This window comes from Dreissena polymorpha, chromosome 2 (genome assembly GCF_020536995.1).
Source record: "Dreissena polymorpha isolate Duluth1 chromosome 2, UMN_Dpol_1.0, whole genome shotgun sequence".
Lineage (NCBI taxonomy): Eukaryota > Metazoa > Mollusca > Bivalvia > Myida > Dreissenidae > Dreissena > Dreissena polymorpha.
Window position 1 is genome coordinate 26,216,122 of NC_068356.1, and position 9,938 is coordinate 26,226,059.

At 31.6% G+C, this 9,938-nt stretch overlaps 1 protein-coding gene across 1 annotated transcript; it reads left to right on the forward strand.

The window, feature by feature from the left end:
- Window positions 1–855: 855 nt before the first annotated feature.
- On the forward strand, window positions 856–8,424 carry LOC127866322 (allatostatin-A receptor-like). Its single transcript, XM_052406790.1, has 2 exons — window positions 856–911; window positions 5,964–8,424. Exon 2 carries the CDS (start codon window positions 5,964–5,966, stop codon window positions 7,203–7,205), a length of 1,242 nt encoding a protein of 413 aa, XP_052262750.1. The 5' UTR covers window positions 856–911; the 3' UTR covers window positions 7,206–8,424.
- The last annotated feature ends 1,514 nt before the right edge of the window (window positions 8,425–9,938 follow it).

Consider the following 9,938-nt stretch of genomic DNA (forward strand, 5'->3'; position numbering starts at 1 on the left):
ATTTTTAGTAATTTAGTATTTAAGTAAGTTCACATTATGGTTAAATTGTTTAAATGTGTACATCTTAAAAGGTCAATGTGTAAAGGTATGCTGATTTTACATAGGGGCTTTAGTGTGTTTTGTTCAAATTACTGTCAATGAGATAAGTATATTTATAAGCATAAATTACAATTATTCTTAAGATAACTATGCATAAGCATCTATAAAGAATATAGACAACAATAAAGTTTATTTTCAGAAACATGATCGTTATGCTTGCAAAATCACAAACTGAATGTCATACTAAGGTTAACACTATTCTTATGCAGCAGATTCGCAGTTTACCTCTTGTCTTTGAGCCAACTGACATGTTTTTCTTTCCATTGTTGACATCCGTGAGCCAAATCTAAAAAAAAAATACTTTTCTTTAAAAATTAACATCATGTTTTGGTGCGAATAGTGTTAATGTTGGCGTATTTAATATACAACCGTAGTTATGAATTTAATATATGCAATGTGCTTGAATCCGGTAAAGCATTATGCCGTTTACACAATTATAAAAACATGTTGGTCTTGCAATATGTAAAGAGTCGTTTCGTAAAGAAGATATTATATATAACTCAGCAGTACGACAACGATTTATCTCCGATTTATCTTGTGTACATAACTAGGAGCAATGCCCATTAATAATTTAATTTACGTGTTACACGATGTTTCGCACATTTTAATTATTATGTACATTAACATCCACTTTGAAAAATATATTGCGTCTTATTTGTGTTTTCTTAAAACCTAACTTTGAAGTATGTAGTAAATTATGAAATGTAGAACTTTGATATCCACATGTTGTTGTTTCAGGAAAGATAAGGTGATGAAGACACATTGGGAAGGCTTCTGGCAACTCCTTCGCCGCTAAACACAACAGTTTCAAAGTAAGAGTTGCGTTTAATGTCATACGTTTTAATTTTACATTCATTTCTAGCCACTAATTTATTTTAAAATGTATTATGTTACTATGATTTCTTATGGTTATGACAAAGGTATGTTTTCAATTGGAAAGCAGTCAAATATATAGGCAAGTGAGAGGTCTAATAAATATAGAATATGGATGCCTACCTAGCTCGAAGACCGATATTGACATTATTCGTTAAGGGGACATGTACTTTAGCCGGAAGTATGCTTATGATATTTATTTTTTATTAAAAAAAAATTCTGTAAATTACTGACTTTTCTCTTATCCTGTAAAAAACAAAAACAAAAATCACTAACAGTAATAAGTGCAGAGTTAATTGGAAAACCAAACGCACATCTCGATAATTGAAGCCCGATATCATTAACCTAGCACTCGTTAACTCCGCTTGCATATATTAACACGCTTGCATTGTGTATTATATTTACAATCAAATGTGTTAGGTACTAGCGTTTTAACGAAATTATTTTTCACAGCATACCTTTGTGGTATTAATATCGAAATGATGGAATATACAACACATGGTTATTACGATAAGCGGTGACTTACGTCGGACTAACTTATTTGCATTGATAAAAAAGTATCGAGTCAATGTAAATAAACACTCATTGAAGTTGTGTGACAGCCAAAGCAAAAGTGTGCTTAAACAGAGGTGAACTCAAAATGTTCCTAAAATAAATATAATTAACATTTCTTAGTTTTTTATTGAATAATAAACCAACACTGAAGTGGTGTTTATTAATTATAATACATGTATTGTCTAATCTTCAAACCTCATGGATCATATGTGTAACCATTTTTCCGCATTTTAGGTCGGACAACACATGTCCCTCGTCATATTTTAGAATCGAAATAACCTTTAGTTAATTATATTGTACGCATTGCAATTTAACAAATGCCATCGATTATATGTTTTGGTAGAACACCGCCTTCATATGAACGTATGACATTCGAGTACTTCAACGTTTGTATCACTTATGAGAGAGAGAGAGAGATGAAAAAAGTAAACAATCGCACATAGAAGCCTTTTTGCAGATATATTTGCAAATGACTGACATGTTCAATATCAAGAGGAGACTGTTTGCCGTACAAAATGCATAATATTTGTTTTAGTCTAGTGATTACATATGTGTCAAGTGGCTAATAAATAGACAAAACATTAGAACATGTAGGTAAAATAAGTGTTTATGATTTATTTAATTTCAGAGATATCCAACATATAAAATGACATACAAAGTACAAGTCGTACCATTTATTCAAATTCAGCATACGTTAGTTTCTCTTCTTGTTACGTGCGTGTCAATTTAACATTTCATTAAGTTCTTAGATGCTATAGTTTGTTTTCGCTATGGTATTTATTTTAACTTACGAGTTAGCGGATACCAAGTTTTATTTCTATGATGGAGTGGGATTTATTCGATAACTTGTATACCTAATTATTTTCTATTATTAAGCTATAATGGATTGCCATCGTTTTCAACATTTAAAAAGGGTTAAATGTTTCAATTTTATCATAACATTTCAACTTCGAAATAATGAGGTCATTAAATATTTATGTTCTTCGGGTATTGTATAAATCGATGCATAAACATTATCTGAAAGAAACAAACCTTAAACATGTTTTACGATTGACTAAAATAACCACTTATTCCTGTAGTTTTAAGTTGTACAATAGACAGTCAACGAAGCTCTATTACGAAACGTGTGTTAACTAGTGCGGAATAAAATTGTGTAAGTGTACAACAAAATTTTTATTGTTGAAAAGAAATACTGTCATGCTTATTTGTTCGTTGACAAAGTTACTTTTTGATATTTTTTTCCATTTTGATGATTGGTTGAAAATATGAAACAAATATGAACACAAGCTTTTAGCGCCTCATTCTGGTAATCCGATGATATCTGTTCAAGCATAATGTAAAGCTTGGCAATATATCTTTATCTATTTCATCAGTTGTCCTGCTTACAAGCGTAAGGTAAGATCCAACATTGAGATAAGATAGACGTATCGATGTGAATTGTTTTTGTCTACAAGAAAATTAAATGTCTGTTCACCGCCCGTGACGTTATGGTAAGATATGGACGATTCTGTTTGTCTGGCAAACTAATCAAGAACATTCGTACAGTTAATTAAATAGTATCAAACTGTGTTCTTTTGTGTCCCGATATTGACACTAAAGTAAATATGATTGAGGCAATATACGTACGAAGGATTTATCAAGAAGTGGAAGAGTAGACAATTTATCCCTATTACGCTTTTTTATTAGAATGAATTATGCCCAATATTTGGAAATGAAATTATCAGAGATTAAGCTTACTAATGATTTAATGAAAGTTATAGGTACAAAGACAAATGCTGACAATTGATACGTTCATTCATATATACATAAGTTATAGGTACAAAGACAAGAGCTGACGAATGATACGTTCATTCATATATACAGAAGTTATAGGTACAAAGACAAGTGCTGACGAATGATACGTTCATTCATATATACAGACGTTATAGGTACAAAGACAAGTACTGACGAATGATACGTTCATTCATATATACATAAGTAATAGATACAAAGACAAATGCTGACGAATGATACGTTCGTTCCTATGTACATATAATATTCACCCGAGGCTTAAAAAAGAATACATTCTTAAAAGTAGCAATATGTAACCAACCTTATTTCGCTGAAAAAAAAACACTATAAGTTATATAAAATTCCGACGACTGTCTTATTTAGTATAGTTTAAATAATATGTGTTTTTGTACATCTTTATTCAATTCATCTAACGATTAAAGTCTTTAAAATGCACGTATTCGACAACATATGCGCCTTCAAATTGACGTTATATCACTTATATTGAATTTGCAGTCAAATACTGTGAATAGATGTAACATTTTAAGTATAAGTAATTCCAGATAGTGTCCATGTTTTCGTACAATTGTGTGCAAATATGTAAATGATATAAACCTATTTCGTATTTGTTCGCTTTGTTTTTATGGCCCATTAGACTTTTCTCATTTCTCCTTAAAGCTGAAAACAAAATACGGCCGGATGAAAATTTTCACAGGTCATTATTACTCTTTACACGACCTTTACTCTTCGAAGGTGACACGTTAGCTAGTGAGTTAACATAATTGAAAGAAGAAATTCATATTAATGACCGGTTAAAGTTGACAAGCCTTGGCCAAGCTTAAAAGTCATTCTCTAAGTCAGAACTGAAAAATAATATCAATTTTAATGCGCATGTTAGAAAGAAATTATAAGCACGGCAGCAGCAAAACAATATGTACACGGTTTAAAAATTGCTATTTCAATGTTTGTCACGCTATTAAGAAAATAGCTTTTACGTTGGTTTGATTATATATGTGTTTTAACACATTTTGCTGTTTGCTTTTTTATTCTTTCCTGCTTGCTTACTCAAATATAATATAAAGCTTCAAAAGATGAAGTACAATGAGATACAAATCTTTTGATCCACATTGCTTTAATAAAGCTTTTTATAATGGGTAATTTTATAGGGTTATCTAACGCGGCACAATAAAACTGTTTTATGCCAATAGCTCATCATATCATCAGTGGCAGATCTCATTCTTTGATATTATTTGAAACTGTATTTAATCCAGTGTTAATTATTGCGTTAAAAAGTTGTTTTTCTTATACATCAAACTAATAAAAATGTGTTGTAATTACTACAACTAAAAATGAAATGTAATATATAATTCAATGTAACGATCCCAAAGCGATGATTGTATCATTAAAGTTAATCAGAGTTGGTTGTACCACACGGAAAAAGTCTCATAATAAGCTTAAATTGTTGAATACAGGCAATTCAATTATGTCTCTGCTATTATTTTCATGGTCAATGATAAGACTGTCTAGTTGTTAACTTATTGCATTCCGATCCGCGACAAGGTAACACCTCGTGCTAGTACCTAAGTTACAGAACCTATCCTTCATTAGAGCCGAAAAAGATCACACCAAAACTGTATTGATAAACATAAACTATTCAATTGGTCGTTTTGAAATAAAACTTGTTTTAATTTTAAATTATATGCACATCTTTTATGTACAATTATTTATCTATCCTTTCAAACGCGAATAAAAATAATCTTCGGACTGAATAGCAAACTATTAGTGTTTCCATTAGTCTATGAGTCTGTTGGGAATAATCTTTATATCACACTATATTTAATTATACAAAATTGTTTATTGATGATTGCATAAAGCATGACCGATATCAACGTTTATATTGGAAACAGAGGAGTGTAATGCATATCAAGAATTGAGGAAATACTCACAAGGGACAGTTGAACAGAATTGTTTTTTAGTTGTACACGGATAGTGACAAAATATAGATACGTTGTTTATTATACGATACCAATTATGAAACACTTTAGATTTACCTTATGCAAAACGTAGTAATGAGAAGCACGAAAATAGCTTACACATTATGTTTAATGTCTAGTTCCTTTTCAGAGGTTTAGATTGCCGACATATAAATGTAATAAATTAATGAAATCAGAAAAATATGCACATTTGCGTAACAAAAAGTTACGAGTGAAATATGACAAACTTCTTAGAATTGACCGTTTTGTGTACATTAAAAATAGACAAACTATTATTTAAATATCGTACAACTTACACACTGTTTGGCTTATTTAAATATGATTTATATTATTATACGCCTTTATTAAATATGGAAGACCCATAATAAATAAACTGGATATGATAAGTTTTATAGACGTTATTTTATTAATCGTTAACGGCTATCAATAACATTGCTCAGGAAGTAGTAAATTCCCTCAACGTTTCAGTTCTTATATAATCTGACAAGTACATGTATACTGCTTTTCTTAAAAACATGAAATAGAAGACAACTGGTTATTTTGAATGTTTATGATGTATTCACTGCATATTAATTAACCAGGGACAGGACAGAAGCGAATGATTAAATTATCTGTTTACATGAAATGACCATGTTTTGACGTTTTAATTTTACATTAAAATGTATATTTCAGATGGCTTCAACAATCGGACCTTCAGACAACTACACAGAAGGTGTTAACGATAACGTGTCCTATGAGGCTATGGGGGAAAACACGTCACAAACAAATACAATGGAATTAGATATACAACAGTTTATCGAATTCGAAGCCTATGTGCGCATTATAATCCCTATCATTTTTGGACTGATTGTTTTGCTGGGGCTGATTGGAAACTCATTAGTGATTTTTGTTATATTAAAAAATCAACAAATGCGCAGCACTACAAACATTTTAATATTGAATCTGGCTATAGCAGATCTGTGTTTTATCATATTTTGTGTTCCATTTACCGGCACTGCGTATGTACTTACTATTTGGCCTTTTGGAACTGCTTGGTGCAAAATTGTACAGTATGTAATTTATGTATGTGCGTATGCTAGTGTCTATACACTTGTTCTTATGTCCTTAGATCGGTATTTGGCAGTTGTTCATCCAATTTATTCAATGTCTTACAGAACACAGTGGAACACAATTTGGATCATTATTGCACTATGGGTTATCATTCTAGGTGGGCATGTACCACTTCTTCTTCACAATGATGTGGTTTCTTATGTATACAACAATGAAAGCAGATCGGCGTGTCTTAACGAAGAAACAATTGCCAGTCCTTACTCTGCGAAAGTATTTTATGGATCGTTTTTTGCTTTTGGGTATGTTCTACCATTGTCATTGACATGTGTATTGTATGGATTTATGCTTAAACGCTTGTTGTACGGGGTTGTTCCTGGTGGATCACAAAGAGCAGAAAGCATTCGTTCGAAGAAACGAGTCACAAAGATGGTGGTGATTGTCGTTGTCATATTCGCTCTCTGTTGGTTGCCGATACAAATTGTGTTTATGATTCAACACTTCGGCAATTTTAACGACAGCGTAACTTTTGTGGCCATTCAGATGGTCTCAAACGGCCTTGCCTATATGAATTCCTGTGTAAATCCTATTCTGTACGCGTTTCTGTCCGACAACTTCCGGCGCAGTTTCCGGAAAATTCTATGTTGTGGCTATGGTCAATATACGAAGTTTGAGTACGAGAGGACGAATGTTAAAATGGAAAAGGCAGAAAGGACAACGATACCTCCCCCAGCTTCCAAACATCAAGGCCCGTCTACATCACCATCGACCTGTACCGGCATATCTACGACGTCGTTGCATACATACTACAATAATGGGGAGAATAACCAACACACTGTTAACCATTGCACTCAAACAGAAGTTTAATGGATAAAGAGATGTGAGGCGTCTGATTATGAATACATATGTATCTACAATTTATCATGTAAGAATGTGGATTATGTTACGTTTATTTTATATGTGTAATGATCGCGTTTTCAATTTAAACATATGCGAGTAAGCAGTACATGACAAGAATAGTTCTATCAGTTATAAATGTCGATATGTGTTGGTTCACTGAACGAAGGTCAATGAAGATATGTAAAACCGTGCTTATCTGTGTTTGTATATTGAGTGAATATAAATATAAACCAAACCAGAGATCGATTGCAAATGACCCGCTCGAGACACTGTTCGCACATACACTTGTTAAATTTGTATTAAATTTTGGTAATACCTTGCTATATACTAGTATGTTTAAGGCAAGGGAAAACAATCTTCAATGAACTTATAATTACTATTGCGTGAAAGATAATTAACGTAACAGTCTCAAAAGCCATCATAGTGACATAAGTGTTGTGTTGTATAATTAATAAATGACGCTAACCGAATCGTGCTATGACATAAAACAGTATCCATTTTAAAGTGTAATTGTGCATTCTTGCATGAGTGTTTGTTTAATTTTTATTGCTACATTTATTATTAATAAAGTGTACATGATTCGCTTTTAATATGTAGCTTCCTTCCATTTTCAAACTTTGACATGGCTTTTCGTCATTCTTGTCGTGGAGGTCTGCAGTAAAGGACTTCCCATCTCCAAAGTCTTTCATTGGATGAAATAACTACTTGTAAGTAAAGCTTGCTTTCTTAAATCAGACAAACCGTCAGCTTTTTTTGAAGAAAGAAACATATGTGTTAAAGAGAAATGATTTATGATATGACTCAATTAAATAATGAATAAATTACCGTTATACCAACTTTTTTCATAATTAGCTTTGTGTATACATATACTATTGTATTTCCATTTTATATTAATTCATTATTATTTAATAGGCAGTGATTACCCAGTGATCATGGTGCGTGAACAAATCGAATCGCTTGTGTTTACATTCAAAAGAGATGCTATAAATCGACATTTAGTGTGTACATTATTTAGATTATATATATTATATGTGTTCTTTAAATTCATATATTTAGTAGTATGTAACATGTAATTTATTGTTCTTATCGATGTGTGTCATTCGCATATTTGCAGATAACTAGATTTTACCTTCTATCAGATTTATTGTCTACACACTGTACATATAAAGCTACCCTATTCGAGCTATTGGCGTTGTACACAAAGTTAGTCTGATTAATAATAAAAATTTAAATGTTGTTCATGGATTGTTTTGTTGGACTTCTTTCCACATAGTCATTGACAAGGTATTAGTCACTTCACCGCGCACAAATAACAAATCACATTTTACCTTATTTTCAACGGTACATTGCCGTGTGGTATTTGATTTAGACGAACAACTGAAGCACAATTTCGAAACATATAATGTGCAAGAACATACATTATGCAGAAAATTTCCCGTAAGATGAGGCTTCATGAAACACAAAAACAAAGTGGGAAATACTAAGATCTTTGTGAAAGTGGTAATATCAGATCAACGAGCAGATCACCTAGACTTTAAGTACAAACATCGTGTAAATATTATGTATTTGTGTCGCATGAATATTTAAATATTAACATAAAATAATAAAGACTTATACATGAATCCGTTGATTAAGGTCATTTATATGTATACCTCACGCGGCAAACACGTGCTCGTTTAATTTCCAATAATAACTAATGTGTACGACATGCACATGTATACAAACCCTGTAGGTAACTAATTCTTCTGATGGTGTTATTCATTAACGTTTGTCAGCGTTAATGTATAGATATGGCTGATTTTTACAGCATAATACTGTGGAAGAGAGAGACGCTGTTGATGTATGACGTACAAAACAAATGTCATCAATAGGCAGTTTTGGTGACACCGCGGTGAAAGGCAGTGCCATGTATAGAGCCAGACATGAGATACGTGGGACAACAAGTGAATAATTGTCTTATTGCATTATTTAAATTTCCTATGTACACGTTTTTTTCATTATTACATTTAACTACAATTATTAACAAATCATAGCAAATATAAATCATTAAATTTACAACGACACAATTGCAGAAATATCATAGCCTCGTAGAAAACAACTTAATGTTCTGCCGGCGTGAATACAATTTGCACAGCTTAAACGATTGAAAGCTGTGTAAGTATCTTATTTTCTGCTCGATCTTTTCTAAAAATGATCTTTATCGACTTTTAAAAATGAGCAATTAGGCTTGTTATCAATATATTTGTCATCAGATCTATATTAAAAAAAATGTTATACAAATTAACTTGTTAAAATAAAAACATGATTGCCGTCCTACCGACATTTTTATTAACGGCACACAATTGTATTGAAACAAAATTACGATTGGTTGACAGAAACATTTATTAAAGTGAAAAGTGATCACATTTTAGTATAGGAAAGCTCTTGCAATATTTGTTTGAAAATAATTTCTTCTTTAACACGCTTTTTATATGAGAAGAAAATATTACTGCACTTGCAGAAAAATACGACAGATGCGTCAACATTGAACAATCGACAATTATGATCTACACTACTTACAATATGATCAAAAATAGAAAATATTACCCTTAATACATGCGTAATATTTTCTTATTTCGAGTACATGTCCATTATAAGTGTTCATATAGGTAAACGAAACACGTTTAGTATGGAAAATATATTGTGTAAGCTTTTTTCAAG

What these genes read in the sequence shown, in the direction of transcription:
- LOC127866322 (XM_052406790.1), top strand. Translation starts at nt 5,964, where the DNA reads ATGGCTTCAACAATCGGACCTTCAGACAACTACACAGAAGGTGTTAAC.